This window comes from Camelus bactrianus, chromosome 1 (genome assembly GCF_048773025.1).
Source record: "Camelus bactrianus isolate YW-2024 breed Bactrian camel chromosome 1, ASM4877302v1, whole genome shotgun sequence".
NCBI lineage: Eukaryota > Metazoa > Chordata > Mammalia > Artiodactyla > Camelidae > Camelus > Camelus bactrianus.
In genome coordinates this window covers 80,583,723-80,604,731 of record NC_133539.1, presented here as the reverse complement: position 1 = coordinate 80,604,731, position 21,009 = coordinate 80,583,723, and the positions used below count along the sequence as shown (strand labels likewise).

The 21,009-nt window shown below is 39.9% G+C and overlaps 1 protein-coding gene across 4 annotated transcripts in view; it reads left to right on the top strand.

Moving 5' to 3' along the window:
* The window catches only part of FNDC3B (fibronectin type III domain containing 3B), a 312,085-nt gene that overhangs the window by 250,927 nt on the left and 40,149 nt on the right, over nt 1-21,009 (top strand). For all 4 annotated transcript variants that reach the window (XM_074367878.1, XM_074367872.1, XM_074367879.1 and 1 more), the window contains 10 exons: nt 3,642-3,766; nt 4,914-5,088; nt 6,897-6,983; nt 8,162-8,300; nt 10,450-10,521; nt 12,616-12,734; nt 14,552-14,657; nt 15,550-15,722; nt 17,910-18,023; nt 18,469-18,618. In XM_074367878.1, the coding sequence (XP_074223979.1) occupies nt 3,642-3,766; nt 4,914-5,088; nt 6,897-6,983; nt 8,162-8,300; nt 10,450-10,521; nt 12,616-12,734; nt 14,552-14,657; nt 15,550-15,722; nt 17,910-18,023; nt 18,469-18,618 (1,260 nt within the window). The remainder of the gene's footprint in view (nt 1-3,641; nt 3,767-4,913; nt 5,089-6,896; nt 6,984-8,161; nt 8,301-10,449; nt 10,522-12,615; nt 12,735-14,551; nt 14,658-15,549; nt 15,723-17,909; nt 18,024-18,468; nt 18,619-21,009) is intronic.

Below are 21,009 nucleotides of genomic sequence, written 5' to 3'. Positions count from 1 at the left end.
AAGATTTCTTCACGTTCTAGTGAAGATTAACTTTGTCCTTGAATGAACTTAGTGTGTGCAGTAAGAAAAAAGGATTTGGGTCTGCCTGAGGTTATGAAGTGGAAACAAGTCAGGGAACCCTGAGAATCTGCCTTTTTTTTTTTTTTTTTTTTTTTGGCTTGTGGACACTGGCAGTGGAATGTCCAGAGCATCACTGGGGGTTCTATGGCTTCACGACCAATGAGGTCAGGAGCCCAGTGGCTAGGTCTGCTCCAGAATGGTCAAGGATGTGGGCTTCCCGCCGCCTCTCACCTCTTTAACTGGGGGCAGTTTTCCTTCCTTACCCGGGAGAGCGGGAGCTCAGCTTAGGGAGGTGCTGAGCCTGATCACTCCTAGGCCCCATGTCCCTGCCCTCCCAAGGTGCAGAATGAGGGAGCTCCTGGGCGTCCATACTGCAGATCTTCCCTGGTAGACCAGCCAGCTCCACTGCCCTTTGAGCCCCTACTCTTACGTTCTTCTGTGTGACAGCCACCAGTGGCCTAGCAGCAGTAGCTGACCAGGACAAGGCCTGGGCCATGGGTGTCCCTGCTGCCTATGTTCGAGCAGATTATTGATGACAGCAGGCCTACAAAGTGTCAAGAGATGACCCATTTCCATTAGGACCACATTTTAGTAGCAAACTTTTCATGAAGCTGATTTTAAATTATTAAAAAGTAAGTTGCCTTTCCAAGCAAAGCTAGTAAGTCTCAGTAATCCTGTGTACTTTAAATTAGATTTTATTAGGAGAGGGAATAACATGCCATAGATTATAATATCTCAAAATCATTTGGTGCCACGCTATGTATCAAATATGGAAGTTGTGATTTACCATTTGTAAAACTTGACTGACAGGAGTGGTTTGGACAGATTTAATTTCTGATAAACAATGATAAACATTCACGGTATCACTCCTGTCAGCTTCTCTGAATCTTTTAATCTTCCAAAGCATTATCTTTTTTTCTTTTTTAAACTCTATCCATTTCTGTCAACAAGAAGAACTGGATAATATTTTATTTATAAATGCTATTTGCAACCCGGGATCCCACTTGGTTTACAAACAGATTCTTCACATCGCCCATGCCTTTGATCATGTACTTACTCTAATGCCTAAGCCTAAAGCCATGCGAGAGCCAGGCAGGGTGACACGTGAGCCCCCCAGTGCTGGAACCCATGGCGTTCTCCAGCCGCACTTGCCGATCTCTCCACAGTAGATTACTTCTGCACTGCAGTGACTTTTGTGAATATTAATTTTCTTTCTTCCTAGATACCCCTTTTATATTAAACTCCATGTCAAACACAGAAATTTTCTTTTATTCAAAATCTTCTCATGTCTGAAATAATTTGTTAACCTACTTTCCCTTTTTTTTCTTTTTATACTCAGTGACTTCTAAAAATTCCAATAAACTTTACTTTTTAAACTCTATGAAATATTTGTACAATCTTACCCCTTCAGACTCTACTGATTCTATTTCTAAAACTTGATTCTAAAGGTCCAATAACTCTGGGTCTTTCTCTGTGTTCTTGAGGTCCACACACATAGTAGTATATCTTGGAAGGTATTAAGATTGAAAATTTGGCATGATTTATCTAAACAAGTTATTTATTTAGCAATTGTTCTTGATCCTGAAGTAAAAAAAAAAATTTTAAGTGTTGGCAATACAGCAAAACATCTTGAAGATCACAGAATGCCCTTCTCCCAAATCTTTCGTGATCCCCCCCTGGTGCTGTGGCCTCTTAAAATAAAAGTCTTAATTCCTATCCTTGATGCCTTCCCATTCTTTTTTTCTCATTTAAACCACAGTCTGGTTTTCACCAAATTAAAGCAAATCAACCTAGTAAGGAACAGTCTGACTTTTATCTTTGGCTGAAGTTCTAAGCACCAGAAATGGGCAAATGAGACCAAACAAAGAAATAGGAAAAATGAGGCATTGAAGGAGAGCCAACATTGGGTTTGGAATGGATGAGGCTTCTGTGGCGACAGGATGTGCCTTTCTTACACTGTTTACTCTGAGCTCAGAAATAGAGGAGGAAAGAAGGTAGATCACGCTACTGCCTGAAATGGATACAGAATATACCAGGGGGTGCAGTGCACAGAGTGTAATCAGACTCTGGATGTAATTATGCAAATGTATGCAGAAACGGTTTTTCTATGAATAAATTGTCTGCAGCAACCTTAACACTCAAGGTTAAAGTAAGCGTAAGGGCGTGATTTGCCAGCCACTGAGTGACTTTGCTCAAGTAGCAGCTGAAAACCATGCTTTACTGCTCACCTTCCCACCTCCCTGCCCCCAGTTTTCCATTGTTGCACCTGAATGTACTTTGAACTCTTGATAACATGAACTTTGGATCTTAGACTGACAGGACTTCCACTCCCTTCCTTGGGAGGGAGAATCGGGAAGAGTCACTTGGAAAATGAATGTGGCATGGTGTTTTTAATCTGTTCGGCCTAGTGATACTTCAGACTAGTTGTGTGTTTATTTTTAATTAATCTTCACCTGGGATGTTTTTAGTAGTAAGCATTTGGAGACCTGCTTAAAGGAAGGAAATGCTTAAATTTGCTTAGGAGAAAAATGTACTTTCTTTGTTTTTTATGTAATAAATTGAGAACTTCAAACATATTCCTAAAAGTCCTGGGCCCAGCTGTCTGATTAGAATGCTAATAAGTAAGATTGATTCAGTGTTAGCATGTGGTTTTCTTTTGCATGAACACAGATAAAATACTGTGGATTATGGGCATGAAATAGTCTAGAAAACTGCTGATACGAGTATTCCATGCCTCTGAGCAAGGCAGAGGGCAATTAAGTTTTTTTTTCCCCCTAAGATCTATTAAGAGAACCCACTGGAGTGTTTTCTTTTTACTCCAAGGGATTTAAAGCATCATGTAAGGCTAGGAATGCATTAAAGATATATTTCCAGCCTCATAAGAAACTTAAGAATGGCTGTAATACATATAGATGAATTCAGCTGATGTTTCTAGTGCTTATCATTCAGTTCAGCTCTGCAAGCCTTGATTGAACTCCCAGATCGTCCAAAGCACTGCTGTGAGGAGACCAGATGTGGACAAGATGAGTCAAAGGCATGTGCCCGATATTCTGGGATGAGTAAACAAGCAGCTCACCAGCCGGAATGGACATGTGTGGCGCTGGGGGCCACGGCCAGGCAGGAGAGGAGAGAGAAGACCAGGGGGGACTTTCTGTGGCTTGTGGAGCTGCGCAGACTGGTCCTCAGGTGCTGGGCCATCTGGGGGCAGGCCGTGCTGGTCCAAAGCTAGTGACTCTGTGAGGCTGCAAACTTACTCTTACGGGTCAGGATGGGCAGTTTGATCAAATGAGGAAGATCTGAGAAACTGTGATCCCTAACGAGGATTGCCTTATGACTGAAAGGGCCTTTTTTATTCTGTTAAGCAAAGGCCGCTTTAGAGACGCCACGAGTAGTTATTACCCTTCTCAGTTAGAGAATTTTCTGTAGTGCCTTTATGTTAAGGATGAGATTTCATCGTAGACCACTTTCCTTCTCTTGGTTTTGTTCATCCAAACTAGGAAATTAAATAGTTACTCAAAATGCTCCTTCATGTTCTCATTATTTTTAAAATGTATGAGCTTTGTTTCACTGTTTTCTTTTAGGGGAAAAGAAACAGTGGCTTCAGACAGTGCTTCTTTGGGAGCCAAAAGCACTGCAAGTTGACAAAGCTTTGTCCGGCAATGGGGTACACATTCAGGCTGGCTGCTCGGAATGACATTGGCACCAGGTAAGGCGCTTCCTTGTCCTCATGCCTTTAAGTGTCTGTGTGGCGTTCCTGAGTCTTCCTCTCACGTGGCTGAAAGGCCGGGGATGCCTCCAGCCTCCTTGCTGAACCAGTTGGAGATTTTCCAAAAGGGAATCCTAATCAGAGGCTAGAAGGCCCGTGGCCTCTTTGCAGTGTTGCAGGCTGTAATGCAAAGGCCCACTAGGGGCCTCTGAGACTCAAGAGGAAGGTAACTATGGATTTTGAAAGGAATCCTCTGGGGGCTTTATTTTTTCAGATCATGTGCCATTTTCTTTCATCACTTTAGCAAGCTACTCATTGAGTTGCCTTTTTCAATTATGTGTGAGTGTTTCCTAATACAAAGAAAGAGGTGCTGGGCCATCCATTGTTGTCAGCCCCCAGCAGATACTCACAGGACTGGAGGATCAAATCTGGACCATGCGGGCACACGGCTTGCCTCCAAGCTGCTAGAGAAAAGCGAGAACAAGTTTATGGTGAAGCATCAATGGATTAAAGATGCTTTGAAAAGACCGTATTTCAGTGGCACTTCCTGGGTAACTCTTGATTAAGGGAAAAACCTTTTTCTTTCATCACTGCTTGTTGAAAATCTTCTTAGAGGTTCGGCACATCATTGGTCTCAACCTTTTTTTCCAGCCTAAGAAACTTCTAAACATCACAGGGTTTTCAGCTCTCCTTTCCTACCCATGATAACCGTTGTATTTTTAGAGTCCTCTAGTTGAAAAGTTACAATGATAAAGGCTTCTCCAGTTCAAGAATTTGTAAATGAACTAGAAGCATCCACAAACTTTTGGAAAATAGCACTATATATATTTGTAAAAGCTTTATTCTATCAAGGGATAGTTATTTCTGCTGGGTGCTTTTGCGGGGGAAATAAACTTAAGTATATTGGCCTATAACAGTGTGTGCTTTTCTAGTAGCAGAATAAAGGGGGGAATTGGGCAAACTGAAGTCCAGGTGGGGAGTATCACACAAGGGATCCTTGCCTGCCTTTGCTCGCTGAACCTGTCAGGCCCTAGACCTTCCAACCCCAGCAAGCTGCGCAAGTAGGTGGGTTTATCCCTGCTCTTTTGAAATGCCGAGACTCCTCCCAGGCTCCTGAATGTGTCACGCCAGGTCTTTTTCTCTCCAGTGGGTATAGTCAAGAGGTGGTCTGCTACACGCTGGGAAACATTCCTCAGATGCCCTCTGCACCAAGACTTGTTCGCGCTGGAGTCACATGGGTCACACTGCAGTGGAATAAACCAGAAGGTTGTTCACCTGAGGAAGTAATCACCTACACCTTGGAAATCCAGGAAGATGAAAATGTAAGTTTGGCACATTTTATATCCTTGTGTGTGTTCTGTAAAGTCAGTTTGATCATAACTACAGGGTGCACCGTGAAATTAGATTTGCTACCTAAATTTGATACCAAACGTTTAATTTCTACTACTGCAACCACCAGCAGAAACTTGTCCTTCCCACCCACAGTCTCCCCATCTCAGTACTGGCATCCCCGACCTTTCAGTTGAGGAAGCTGGAAACTCTTGGAGTCATCCTTGACCTCATGGATAATCAGTCAGCAAATCCCTTTAAATCTTCCTTCTAAAGTTATCCAGAAATCTGACCATTTCTCAGCATCTCCACAATTACTACCCTTTTTGAGCCACATTGTCTCCCCCCTGGGTTATTAGAATGGCCTCGTAAGTATTTTCCCCACCTTCATTCTTGCTACACTAGTCTGTTCAGCACACAAAGCCAGAGAACCTGTTAAATACAAATATGATCGTGCCAGTGCTCTGCTCAGAACCCTTCCCATCTCGGTGCCTTCCCCTCTCTTACCATGTGTCCTCTTCAGTGTCCTTACCATGCTCCCAGGCCCTGCGTTTCGGGGTCTTCATTTCTGCCCTTGCTCCTGCCCCTGCAGTCTCACTGACCGCACCGAGAGTGCCCTCCCGCAGGGCCTCTGCCCAGCAGGCCCCTTCAGATACGTGTGAGTCACTTCCCTCATTTCCCTCAGGTCTCTTCTCACATGTCACCTCTCTGGAGAGCCCTTCCCTGACCACCCTGTAAAACAGCACTGGCCAAAAGAACGTTCTGCGATGATGGAAATGCCCTGTAATTTGTGCTGTCCAGTAAGATAGCGCCTAGCCACGCATGGCTGTCAAGCTCTTAAAATGTGGCTGTGGGCCCAAGGAACTGAATTTTTAATTGTATTTAATTTAAATTGAAAGAGCCACAGTGGCTGCCTTGCTGAACCTGCACAGCTCGGAGAGCCGCACCCCCCAGCTCCACCCCTCTGCCCTCTTACTCTGCTGTATTTTTCATCTCATAGCACTTAACACCATGTGACCTGCTTCGTATTTATGTGTGCAGTTTTTTAACTGCTTTCTCCCCCTGTCCTGTGTTTCCTACAGATAAGGCTAGGTCTGTTCTTGGGCAGTGCTAACTCCCAAGAGTGTGATGCACAGAAAGTGCTCCAGGATTGGGTGGGTGGATGCAGGCATGATTGAGAATACTGTTGACTGAATTCTATACATTCAATTTTCAGTGGGATATTTATCCCCTTGAAGGATTATGTCTTCCCTGTGAAAGCTGTCCTTTCCCCCTTGGCCGGAAGAGGACACTGTGTCAGAAACCCCAGGCCCGGTTTATTACATAGCACAGCGCAACTTGACAATGAGGTCCTCAGTACAAGAGCCTTTTTTCATGACAGAGTTGTCAAATAAAAAAAAAATTTTTTTAAGTACATACTGCTTCGTCACATAGGATTTTTTGGTGGTTAAATTTTTCATTTAAAACGCTTATCCAGAAAAAAGTTTGCTCTGTGAGAAGAGCACATGGTGGCATCTATTCCAAAGCAAATTTACACTCTCTCAAAGAGCGTTGTTCTCTTTGAAGTTAGTCTACAATAAAGCTGCCCAGATCCAGGGCACATTACAGTGTGGTAGAGGTACATTTTTACTTAAAGCACCTTGGGATTCTGACACTCTTTTTTTTTTTTTTTTTTTTTTTTAAATGCTATAGTTGCCCCACTGGTGATGATGGAAGGAGGCAATATAAAATCCCTACATACAAGGTATTTAATGCCCAGGTTTTATGATACTGATATTTCTTTCTGGCTTTGCCTTTTCAGGATAACCTTTTCCACCCAAAATACACTGGAGAGGATTTAACCTGTACTGTGAAAAATCTCAAAAGAAGCACACAGTATAAATTCAGGGTGAGTCAGTCACTTTGGTACCTGAACTGCTTAAAAATGAAGCTGTTTTATGTTTCACCACTTTACTGTTTTAAACCGACTCCATGGGTTAAAATTTTTTTAAGTTCGCTGCTCTTTATGCTTCGAAAGTAACATTTATAAAATATACACACTGTACTTTAATCTTAAAACCCACTTTTGAGAAAGAAAAGTGTCATAGTGTTTCGTAATAAATTGCATTGCAGCGTGGCCAGAGGCCCTTGCCCAGGAGGGCCCAGCCAGGTGCCCAGCGCACCCATCTCTCACCAGCTCTTCACACCTTTCTCTGCACAGTTTCTCCTTTTAATCGGATATCCCTTTTACTCTCCGTGTTCCTTTGGTCTTCTGCACATTTTCTCCTTCTCACCCACTTTTCTTTTTAATTCTGTTTCCCACTCCCACCCCCCCCACACCCCCACCCCCGCCCCAGCGTAGGCTCTGCTTTGGGCATTAACAACCACCATTGATGCCACTGTGGGTCTGTGTTGTCCCTGCAGGCCACCGGGCTGCCCTGCTGGTTACTGAGCCCACACAGCTCGCACTTCCTGGAGCGACAGTGTGAACTTTGGAGAGATGGCTATGTTTTATGAGTCCACCTTTCCTTCTCTTACTTTGTGGGCCACATGGTGTCACTTGACATGTAGTAGTCACTCGGTAAACAGTGGTCAGACTGTCAAGTGGGATGTGTGACTATTAGAGGACAATGATAGTTTTTGATATTTTTAAAGCCCCTTGTTGTCTGATGCTGGCTGTGAGAACTAGGTATACTGCTGACGTTTCTCCACAAGGTGGCGTTGCCCTGCTCCGAAATAAGCAAGGTTATTGTTATCTGCTTTTCTCATGTTTTCCTTCTATAAAACAGTATGAACCGGATGGTGACATTACTGGTTTTGTTTTGTCCTCTTGAAAGGGTGAAAGTGTCTTTAGCTAAAACCCACCTTACTGTTTTATTTTCAATTGTTAATAGCTAAACCATACAGAAAATGAGTATTCCATTAAAGAAAAGCTTATAAATTAGTAGTTTGAGATTGAGAGAGGAGAGAATATGGGCGTGTCTGCGAGTTTATGGATACGTTGATCTTGCCATATTGAAAGTCGGCGCTGCTTTCATACCTAATTTATATCTAAAGCGTGTTAATGTCTTCTCGGTTGTGTTACAGCTGACTGCTTCTAATATGGAAGGGAAAAGCTGCCCGAGTGAAGTTTTGGTTTGTACGACGAGTCCCGACAGGCCTGGACCTCCTACAAGACCCCTCATTAAAGGACCAGTTACATCTCATGGCTTTTGTGTCAAGTGGGGTATGTTTTATTGCTGTCACTGCTGCTGCTTTTTTGACGGGTTTTTAAAAAACTGATTAATTTCAGTAGTGACAAACCGATAATAAACAAACCATAGTATCTGAGGGAGTTGTTCACATTTGGAATATATGTATGAGAAACATCCTGAGAATTCGACAGATTGGTAAATATGACAATTTTAAGAGCATTTAATTTATGATTTTATGCTATTAAATGTTTTTCCTCCTATATTTTGATGTATTATTTGAATATAGTGATCTCTGAATATATATTTCATTCTTCAGTAGCTTAAAAAGCAGCAATTTTTAATACAAAAATTGATTTATAAAGTTAATGAAAATAAATTTCAAAATTTAGATATGTCATCTTAATTAAATTTTGATAAACAGAATGTTTAAGCTATAATGAATTAGGAAAATGTTAGTTTTTGCTGTTGTTTGTATGTAATCAGAAGTCTTAAACTTCAGGAATTTTTCGTATTAAAGTTTATCATGTGGTGTTTGTGGAAACCTGGTAGAAGGAAGGATATTGTGGCTCACCTGCTACATGGGTTATTTCAGTGAAATAACTGCCATTAGAATGTTGAGAAACATTTGCAATCGTATGTGAAACTGTTGTGATGTGTATGGTTATCACTAGTATCATATAATAATAGTAACTACCTAACAGGCGAAAAAACAAAGTAGTAATCTAAAATAAGATTTTACCTGGCAGTCAAGTGATATAAAAGGAGTTTAAAACATTATTAAATCATTATTGGAGACCAACCACTGAGACATGTAACTGCTTTAAGTTACCTAGCAATTTTGAGACAGAATTACTCCCTGGAAGATGGATATCATTAAGAGAAACTGTAAAAATCTAGGTGTGCTTTTTGCCAGATCTAAAGCTTTTTTCTCAGAAAATCTTAGAAATTTCTGTCAGCACTGAATATTTACTTTGATTAGCCATACTATATGCTGTATATGTTTTTAATTATTGCTGTAAATATCTGAAGTATGTATCTATTAATGGAAAGACCAAGTGAAAGGAGTTGGAATTAGTTTCCAAGTCTGTGTGAATAACCTGAGGGTGTATCTAAAATATAGAGGTGCCCAGTTGATAGTAGAGGTGAATTCTGTATAGTCTTGTAAAATTATAATGCAAGGTGTTTTTACACTCAGAAAAGAAAACTCTTGCAGGCCCAGAATTTGCAGACAGATACCCAAGGTACATAAAGTTTGCTTAGCAGCAAACTGTGATGGACCAGATTTATTATATTCCGATGTTTTATTTATTTTGTCGGTAAGCTCTGCACTGCCCTTTCTTTCCCTCTCCATCTGTCAGAAGGACCTGGTCACTGATGATACAAGTGAAATAAGAAAGAATAAAATCATTTTACAAAAAGAAATATATGAATGGTTCATCTTATGTAAATACTGCAGAGCAGGCTTCAGAATTCTCAAAATAAATACATGAGCATAACTCTTAGGAAAATAAATTCATGTTTTGAGTTTTATTCGTGTTTCACTGAATAAATGCTAACTCTTTGACATTTCTAGCTCTACAAACCTTGAATAATTAGAAGGTTTTATGGTGTTTTTGTTTGTTTCTTCTGTTTTTCAAGAAAGGAGTTGAGTGAAATAATAATTATTGTGCCTTTTGGTTGAATCCAGAATTGAGGCAATATAATGTTGTATGATTCTATGTGTTCTAATAATATTTACCATCAAAAATCCATATGCTTTTTTTTTTTAACATTTTGTTTGTTTGTTTGGAGGGGTACATATATTTTTATTGAAGTATAGTCCGTTTACAATGCTATGTCAGCTTCTGGTATACAGCATAATACTTCAGTCATACATGAACATACATATATTTGCTTTCATATTCTTTTTCACCATAAATTACTACAAGATATTGACTATAGTTCCCTGTGCTGTATAGTATAAACTTGTTTATCAAATTTTGTGAGACTCCTCCTGTATTTTGAAGCGAGAAACACTCTGCCAGAGTTCAGTAGGTGTTCTGTGCGATTCAGTGGGTTTGTAGATGTAATTCTTGGTGTATTTGTGGGAGAGGGCGAGCTGTGAGTCTCTCTGCCATCTTGGCACCTCCCTCAAGAATCAATATGCTTTTATAACTAACAAGGCATTTGCTTATTTTGCAGATCCTCCAAAGGACAATGGTGGTTCAGAAATACTCAAGTACTTGCTGGAGATTACTGATGGAAATTCTGAAGGTGAGGTTTTTGGAACTTGTTTCATTCAAATCCAGTAGCAAATCCTATTTTCTAATAAGATAAACATCTGTGTAATAATAGTGGGCAATTGTCTAATTCTATTAAACTACATTTATGATTATACTTAATCACATATTGACAGTTTTTTTCTTTCAAACACAGCATCAGGGATCAGAGTCTGCTTGAAATGTACATCTTCATCATGTTTTTCAAATTTTCTAGTCATGCCTTTAAGCCAGTCGCCCTAATTAATAGAATAAATATGTTTCTCATCTCTCGGCACACTTTCTCTGGAAATTCTTATAAGCAGAGGAAGTGTCAGAAGCAATCAGCAGGAAGGATAAGTTGGAGACAGCAAATGAGTTTGGTAATCTAGAAATTCTCAGGTACAATGGAGGCAAAATACAGTATTGTGGGCTAATGAAGAGTGTCACACTTTATAACAAGTTTGGAAAATACCTTTTTATTTTTGTCATGATTTCTGAGTCTGATTATTTATTCACTGCTGGTCACATTAGGTGAAGTAAAGTGGGACAATGTTACAGATCAAATTCCTTCTATGGTGCCTTTTAAAAAATTCTTAGATGTTCTTTCTAAAAAAATGCATTAGGCTTTAATAGGAAAAAGTATAGTTATCAGAACTTTAAAAATGACATATCTCCCCACTCTGATTATTCCTGTAACTATGAAATTTTTTTAAAGTGTTACATATGGCAAAAAAGGAAAGAGTTAACAGTAACTTTTACAAACAAGCGATGCAGGTGTGCAGCTTGCTTTTTATCCTGTGCCACGATAGCCACCTGGAGTGTTTTGTTTTTCACATCGGTCGGTCCCTATTTTAAGCTGAAAACCTGAGAATGCTTTGAGATGGACACAGCTGTTCTTAACAAAAAAATCATATTCTCTGCTAAAAATCTCACCTACCTAGAAGAGAAGTCACGTATGTGCAGTGGCTTATTGTGAAAACCTAAGTATATTTCGAATTTCCATGGCTCTCTTGACCACTGATGGTGAATGAAAAGTTAGATGCCACTCTTTGCTTACAGTTCACAACTGTGCCAGCACATGACGTCAGTGATTAATTGAATCTCCTCAGTCTTCCTTGTTCCCAGTCGCCTTTTCAGTGCCGGTTCTCTAATCAGTAATGTCAGAATGGCTGTCTTTAATAGTCCCCTTTGTTTCGTGGCCCTAGTACACGTGACTTCATTGTAACTCTAACCTAATAAGCAGCTTAGGGCATTTGTGGGAGTTACTTTAGTAACTATCATGGAACAGGGTAAAAGTATTTTCCCTAAAACAACTTCGTGGAGTAAAGGCCTTTGTAAAATAATCTACTGGGAAAATGTCATTATTGGGAGCAAACCAGAGGAGGAAACAGCCCAGATTTGTGGGGCAGGTGGGCAGTCGGGTGAGGCAGTCCCGTGCTCTTCACCTGGTGGCATCAGCCTCACCCAGGCCCCTCTGGTGGCCCCGCTTGCTGTTTTTTTAATCCTGAGAAGTATTCAGATAGCTTGTGTCACACTGAGTGTTTCTGCAGTAATGTGTCCCTCTCTCGGGAATTTTTGTCTTTTAAGTGGGGCTCCATGAAGACATCCAGCCTTTACCCAAAGGACTTGTCTGTAAGGGGAGAGTTTCACTAGGAGAAACTTGTCAACGGCACCCCAGGCTGACCGGGAACCTCACGGCTGAGCAGCCTTCCCCAGGCCCGGCCAGTCCCAGAGGCTTCTCACAGGAGGACCACTTGACAGCTTGCTCCACACTGTCCGCTGTCTCCTGGTACCACTCCCCCCGGGCCAACCACAGGTTTCATGTACTTTCCAGCATCCAAACCTCACAATCAGCAAATGCAATCATAGTGATATTAAGTCGTCTAGCCAGCAGTACTAAGTATTAAAAATGACCCCGTGTTATTATAGTATTTAACTTTGTAAAGGAAATGGAAGGAGAGCCCTGTGGGTATTAAACAGAAAAAAAAAAGAATAGGAGCTGCTGATTTTCATGGAAACCACTTAGAGCTTTTCCTTATCAGGAATGGTGGCTACTACTACATTTTCACAAAAGGCCATCAACTCATACGTGGGTCTTGTTTTGCAGCGAGTCAGTGGGAAGTGGCATACAGTGGATCAGCTACAGAGTACACGTTCACCCACCTGAAACCAGGCACTTTGTACAAACTCCGAGCATGCTGCATAAGTACTGGTGGACACAGTCAGGTTGGTTTTTTTTTGGTATAGAAGTAAATATCTTCGGTCAAATTCAGACAACCTATCTGTAACATCAGAATAAAACTGCTGTTTAAAATGTCTCTTGCCAACGCAACCTGCCGTGGTATCACGTCATGAATTCAGTGTTTTGAATTGCGCTGTAGAGGATATGAGAAGATAGGCCCACATAATTCTCAGTTGTGTTGCTTTCCTGGTACATTTGTCACTTAGCCATTTCTTAGATTTTGGTGTAATCTCATGACAGTTGAGAATTGAGGGTGGTCTGGAATTTGCATTTGCTTTAAATAAGGGGGTGAATCTCAATTATTGCAGTGATATAAAAACAGAATTTAGAGTCAAAAACAGCTTGTGAGACTATGAGATGCACCTTCCTCGAGGTACTTTACTGCCATCTGCTGGAAGATGATCATAAAAGTCGTATAAGCCTTAAATGATGACTGAGCTGAATGGCACCCCTGCAATTGTGCTGGGGGTGGGGTGGGGGGGCAGCCTGTATATCTGTCGGCAGCAGCGGTTCTCTTGTAGTCTACTTTTTTAAAAAAATTGAAGTATAATTAACTTAATACTATTACATTAGTTTTAAGTGTACAGCATGGTGGCTTAACGTTTTTCTACATCACAAAATGCTCACCACTTTTGTCTACAATTTATATGACCTTAGACCATCAGTTAACTTGTCAGGAGCCTTGGTTTCAGCCTCACAGTCTTCTCATAGACTCAGAATAACCTAAGAAATGCACATGAAGTGATCCAGAAATGAGATAATTATTATCTGAATGGCTTTAGCTTAATATTCAGAAAGTGAGTGAGAAGCAATACGGTAAAAGACGTTTTTATTGTAGCGATATTTACCATTATGGTTTGAAACCATTAGTATTGAGAGAGAGGAAGAGAGCAGTGGTGGCCTCTAGCCCTGTGCTGAGCTGACTTTTCAAGAGAATACCTGCCATTAGGGTGCCTGATTTTGCCAGTCAGCCCCCCTCCAGTGTCTTCTTATGTTTCTTTTCTCCAAAAGGAAAGTGGTACTGCAATGTCTAGACTGTTCATGTAGGCAGACTTTTTGGGAAAAGAGGGTCCAGTTAGACCATTTATGGGCATTGCCCCTGAGGGCGGGGCGTATGCACATCAGAGCCCCAGGTGATTAGCGAGCGCCTCGCACGTGTAAGGGGCTGCACAGGCTGTGCGGGGCAGCAGTGCTCCTTGACTGTTTAGGTTCTTCTCCTCAGGAAGGAGGATGAGTTTGGTGAGATGCAGAGCTGCAGCTTGCTTCTCCTGTCTCAGAAAGGGGTCAGCTTCCATACCACCAACTTTATGCAACCAGATCCTGCCAAAACAAAGAAGGCCTGCTTATTTCAGTGTTAACAGAACTTGTTGGTTAATATCAGACCCAGCTGATTAATATTGATCTTATTTGCGTCTCTGCTTTGTACGTGGATGGTTGGCCATTTATGGCACCATATGAAAATTTCATCCAGCTGTTGTTTTATATTCTCTTCCATCCTCATGAAGGGTCTCTCCAGTTATGGTTTAAAGGAAAATAACTGTGTGCCTAGGATGCACAACACTCGTGTATATGAATCTGACTTCAGAAAGAATTCTTTTTACCAGTGCCATATGCAGTGTATGTCCATACTTAAAACACACACACACAGATGAAAAGCTTATTCCATAAAGAGTGTACACATTCAATGTGCAACCCCCTTTTGGTAACATTTGCAGTTATGGGGTGAAATTTGCCTGATATATAGAGATCGAATAAATTCAAAGTAACTAAGAGATGGTTGTCTCCGGTATTTCTCCTGCAGTGTTCTGAAAGTCTCCCTGTTCGCACACTAAGCATTGCACCAGGTCAGTGTCGACCACCGAGGGTTTTGGGTAGACCAAAGCACAAAGAAGTCCACTTAGAGTGGGGTGAGTGAACAAATCTTCACATTGACGATTTGGACAATTTGGAGATTGAGTTTAAGACTTAATGTTTTGTAATTAAGTTCCAAATCTTCCTTATGAAAACCATGTTTGTTTCTGTTGAAAATTCCATGTTCTTTGTAACGTGTGTGGGCTTGGGTTTGTTTCTCCCTAGCGCTATCACTCGTCCTCCTGTTCCTGATGGCGCCTCTTATGCTATTCATCCTCTGCCCTTCAGAGGGCACTTTCCTAGAAAATCTCTCAGAGAAGCTGGTCTTTTCGGGAATATTTCAACTTTATTCATAAATTAAAAGTTGTGCTCAATTTAGACATGAAACCAAGACATGGTTCATAAAGTAACATGTGATTCCTCCTTGTCTGCTGCCTTGTCATGTTTGGGTCCTGGTGTTTCACAGTATTGACTCAAGTTGTATTAGCATTTCCTGTCGCATCAGCAGTTTACAGCACGTAAAATTGTAAAATAAACCTGCAGAATGCTGCCAGAGTATTTTTCCCCACCACTTATGTCTAAAATATGATCAAATATTGTGCCAGTTTGGGGTTCTCCAACTTGATTTACTGGGTCATTTGATCTCAAATTAAAGAGAAGATTTTTTCCTCCCTCAATTTCTTCCCCTTACCTTGCATTACAACGTAAAGAAGTGCTTTTGGAATTTTTATTAGTGTCGTTAAATGTACTTGGTTTGCAAAGTATGCATAACATCATTCAAGAACTTTCTTTTGCATGTCTTCTCTTTTTTGAACTGGAGGTTCTTCTGTAAATACTGAGGACAGGCCACCTAACTGACATTTTGCAAACCTTGTGGAAAGTCAGGTGTGATAGGGTCAACTGGAAACACAAAAATGTTCTAAGGTGAGAAATATTCTCCGTTCCCAGATGTTCCTGCCTCGGAAAGTGGCTGTGAGGTCTCCGAGTACAGCGTGGAGATGACGGAACCCGAGGACGTGGCTTCTGAGGTGTACCACGGGCCGCAGCTCCAGTGCACCGTCGGCAGCCTGCTGCCCGGAACCGTGTATCGCTTCCGGGTGAGAGCTCTGAACGACGGAGGGGTGAGTACCAGCTCGCGCACCGCCGTCTCGGCAGTTCCGGTTCTCCCCTCCTATGACTCCTCTGCCACATCGATCCAACCTTGACGACCATTAAGGAAGTGTCTGTGAAATCTCATTTCGGAAGGTCAATTGTTTTGATTTCATGTAGACCCAGCCTTGGAAATTCCGTTCATTTGTCCTCCTATCATTCTCTTAAGATAGAGTTCAAGGTTAATAAGAACATCACCTGTTAGATGCTTTTGGTGTTTTTTAAAATAATTTCCTTTCTTCTTGTCGGCTGTATTAATCAGGTATGGGAAATTAGTAGTACATAATATTCCTTTACCATGTTGTCTAAATTACCCAGCAGTGTCTTAGGTCAGTTTTTAAAACTGGATTGTGAGTAGAGGCTAGGGAGGCTAGCTTATTGGTTTTTATTTCAACTGAACACTGTAGAGATGTCTGGCCCTTTCTGCTACTCCATTTGGAGCTGTTGAGCTGGGCTATTAGAGATTGAAAGAGTGTGTATGTATTATATCCACAAAGGTAATTGGTTTTGGGTTTTTTTCATTGCAGAGTGATATGGATTTGAGGAAATTCATAATAAAAATGAAGTGACCCAGAAACTCTAAGGGCTTTCTGGTGTGTCAAAGATGTTTCTATAAAACAAGGTAGAAGGGTATGGGTAGAGCAGACAGCCTCTAGGGCCCCATGAAGTGCCAGTGATATGTATAGATAGTCCATGCCAATAAACAGATGTCATTAATTGATGAGATTTTTACAAGTAAGAAGGCCCAACTGGTGACAGGAAGTTGACAATGACTCTTCTAGTTCTCAGTGGTCCTGTTCATACCTTTCAGAAGTGAAGTGTGTTTGTCTTTAGTCTATTTAATGTTAGGCACAGCTGACTTTGAAAACATTTGATTTGAGGTAGGATCCTTGAATAGGAACTGGATTTCTTCTAATTCCTTGTTAGGAAAGAATTTCAGATACAGCACAAGTATTTAAATTAAAAAAAAAAAAAGCCAAACACTAGACAATGAAACTGTATTGGTGAGAAGATAAGAAAGCCTAGGCACCCAAACTTGGACAAGTAAAAAGAGGGTGGATGGTGATGATCACTGTTGCTGGAGAAACCGTTTTCCTGTCGTTCTTGTACTTTTCTTCCATCAACTTTTCAGAGGATTTCTGCCATAATAAATGTGCAACTGGACTAATTTGGGTTTTGCTTTCTCTCCCCTTTCACTAACTTATCATATAAAGAAACTATCTTCAGCCTTGTTTTAAAATTGTGTTATATTGGAAGCTAACCATATATTTGACTTGTGGTCACCTTCTACAGTCCATTTTAAAGAGCTTCTCCCCCATCCCCACCCCCAGAATATTTGCAAGTTGTACTAGAAAAGGAGAGGGTTTTTTCTTAATCTTTTTTTCCCATTTTGAAAAACATAGTCACATACTTCATTAGCCTAAAAATTGCTTTACTCTTTGCCGCAACTCTTTACAGTATCACACATTCCACTATTAACATGGTGGTTATGGCTCTCTCAGAATGTTTTAAATCTCTAGTGATGATTAGGTCTGTGCAGTGTGGTTACTGATGGTGATAGAATGAGACACGGAAGGCAGTGTAGATCTTCAGATAGTTGAAATGGTGGAACATACATGCCGGGGAAACATTACCAGGAGCATTGGTTTTCAAGATGGAAATACCAATAACTAGAAGAAATACTCAAAATTTGATAACCGGCAATTCCAAATAAATTTTTATGCATTAAAAATTAAACTGCAGTGTATATCTGACTTAGTTTTCTTTGATTCCCTCTAAGAAATTAAAGCAGAATGCTATGGTATATTAGAAGTCAGCATTTTTTGGTTTCTTTTGTCACAGCAAAAATGGTAAACCAACTTTCTAATCCTTTTGAATTACATATATTTTTAATATATTTCATTATGTATTTTATAGAAATATATATGTAAAATAGATATTTACCACTCAGGGAATGTATGTGGAAGAAAGTCTACATGTTCAGTTGAAATTGAACGCAATTAGGTAATAATTTTAATCAGTTGTATTGATAATGGCATTAGCTTAGCCCTTGTTTGGTTATAAGCTTGTGTTGTATGCGCGCCTGCACGCATACACACAACGAACGTATACACACACACACACACACACACAAACAAACATGTGTTTTTCTCTTTCAGTATGGTCCATATTCTGACGTCTCAGAAATTACCACTGCTGCAGGGCCTCCTGGACAATGCAAAGCACCTTGTATCTCTTTTACACCTGATGGATGTGTCTTAGTGAGTTGGGAGGTAAGTTAGGCACAAGTTTTGCATCAGTTTGTTTCTTCTTCATTATTTGCTCCCAATGCAAGTTATGAGGAAGCTACAAAGCTAGAATTCACATGTAGGTGATTTTTACACAGTAATCTGCCTTCAAACTTGCCAAGAGTTGTGGAAATTTTACCACCTGTCAGAATTCAAATGAAATTGAGTATTTTTACTTTTTAATTTTTTTTATTTTTTATTTTATTTTATGTATTTATTTATTTATTTTTGGTGAGGGGAGGGGATGAGGTTATTTATTTACTTATTTGAATGGAGGTGCTGGGTTAAGTATCTTTTTCATGCATCTCTTTTGCATGTATCTGGAGTATCCTGTGGCATGTTGCTCTCTTTCCCAGTTCAGTTAGTAGAACACAGACTTCATAGGATTTTCTTGTTGGTGAATTTTACCAGTTAAATTTCTGTTTTCCAGAGTCCTGAAAGCTCTGGTGCTGACATTTCAGAGTACAGGTTGGAATGGGGAGAAGATGAAGAATCCTTAGAACTCATTTATCATGGGACAGACACCGGCTTTGAAATGAGGGATCTATTGCCTGCTGCACAGTATTGCTGTAGACTACAGGTAGGCTGACACTATTCGGACGTTAGTCACAAACACTGGTGTTCTATGTAAGACTCTTGGGAAACTTACTAAAAGGCTTGTGATAGAGGCCATCAGGAGGGGTGATATGGAAAAGAGAGTCCTTTTAAGTAAAAATAATTATAATTGTTTTGGTATTTTACAGTTAATTTTTGCATCTCTCGGAGGTCTTGAAATGTCAGAACAAAGCCAGATTCTTCTCCACTGTACTTCTCGCCATTCTTGTGTCTTGCTGGTCGGTCAGTTCTCCAGGACTGAGTCCAAGGCAAAGGTGGCACAGCTCCTAAGGGAAGATACCTTCTGTCTGAATTTCCTGAGATGCACATTTCAGTGGGAAAGCCACTCAGACAAAAGGCAAAAAAGAAGAGTTCTGCAGATTTAAATACATAAAGAAGCAAAGATGCCAGATTTAGGTTTCCACCAGATTTAAGTCCATGTACGCTCAATGTCTCTGGCCTCTTTGGAGAAAATATTCCTTTCATAAGTTAATTTTCCAGATCAACTGAACCTTTTCTGTTAAATTCTGAAGTCTGTTCGTAAACAGTTCTGGCTAAACTCTTCCATTATACACACCTTCTTTCCTTCTCGAATGAAGGGTCTGGGATGTAATCAACCCTTTGTCAGTGAGTCAGGGTCACAGCACATTATCTGAGCTTTATAATAGCAATGCTGAGTCATTGGGAAAATGTTAAATTCTGTGCTACACTCCTGTTTTTGGAACAAGGAAGGATATAAATAAAAACTGTCTGCTATCACAGGAAAGAACTTCAGTCTGCTTTTCAAGTTTTGGTCTCTCTTTAAAATGTTCTGCTTCCTTTTTTTTCCTTTCGAGGTATATGTTGTCACTTAGCATTAACGTCCCAAAATTGCATTTTAAAAGATAAAGATACATTAGTAAGAATAGAGCCCGCATAGTAATCTTGCCTCCATGTTCTGACAGTCAGAAATAGTAAATATCTTCACATGTCTGTACTTCTTTGTCATAAAATGAGTCAGATCCTGTGGAGGGGATAGTACATTCAAGACTGCCATTGTAATGCTACAGAATTGCCAGGAAAAGGGTCTCCTCAGCTTATATTGATTTCTTGATAACTTATGGACCAAATATGAGTTATTTTCATTTGACATTACCACAAAGCCAGGTTGACGCTGAATATTCTTTTGAATATTTGGTGCCTTAAAAATTAAACCACTGTCATACCTCTACTGTGTTTTATAAAAGTTGAGTGGAACATTTCTTGTTTTGCTCAGGAATGTTGAATTTTTATATCCATCCTTAGGAACATTTTAAGCAACAAGTACCCAATAATTCTTTTCACATGAGACATATTATATATTATAGGCATACTCTTAAATTTAGTAAGATTCTTTTGAATTCCTTTAAAAAGTGGTAATACTAAGTGGTATTAATCAAGAAAGCATTTTCCATAGAATGAAGCTACTAAAAGAAAGCTGTGTCCTGGGTGGGATCCTGGAATAGAAACAGAACATTATTGGAGAAACTGGTAAGATTTGAATCAAGTCTATACGTAGTTAATACCACTGTACCAGTGTGAATCTCCTGGTTTTGATCATTGTTTTACAGTTAGGTATTAGGGAAAGCAAGGTGAGAGGTACATGGGAAAGATACATGGAAATTTCTCTGCACTATTTTTACAACTTTTCTGTAAGTCTAAAATTAGCTTGAAATGAAGTGGGTTTTATTGTTTGGTTTTGGCTTTTTTGTTTGTTTTTTTTAGGGTGTTTTTCTTTCTTTTTTTTTTTTTTTTTTTTTTTTCTTTTTTTGATTTTTTGTTTTTGTTAAATAGGAAAATTGTTATTGCTTTGTTGTTCTTGGAAAGGAGAGAAGTGAAGCCCTGACAGTTGGCCTGACACTCTGCCAGGATTTTACATGTTAACAAATTTAATCTTTACGATAACTATGAATTAAGTATTACTATCCCCATTTTCCATTTGGGGAAACAGACTCAAATGTTAATTTGCCTAAGATCACACAGTTAGTAAATAATAGAATCACGATATGAACAAAGCTGCAACTCTTAAAAGGCATGGTCCTTTCCTTCTGTTGCATGGTGATTAAAGCCTCAGTTGATGTGAAAGTTGGGTTCCACAGTATCTTATTTTTCTGCCCCTGTGATAAATATGTATCCAAAAATAAAGTCTCTAAGTATATACTCTTAAAGTAATTCGTGATGTTAAAATTTTACCAAAAAGAGAGTTCCTGTTGTCATGAAATAGGACTAGATGTGAAAAAATATTACAGTAGGGTATAAAAAGTGATTTGATAGCAAATGAATACTCTTGCTTCTTTGAAATAAACAATAATACACAGGCATTTTAAGTTTTCTTTTGAACCTTTGACTTAAGAGCTCA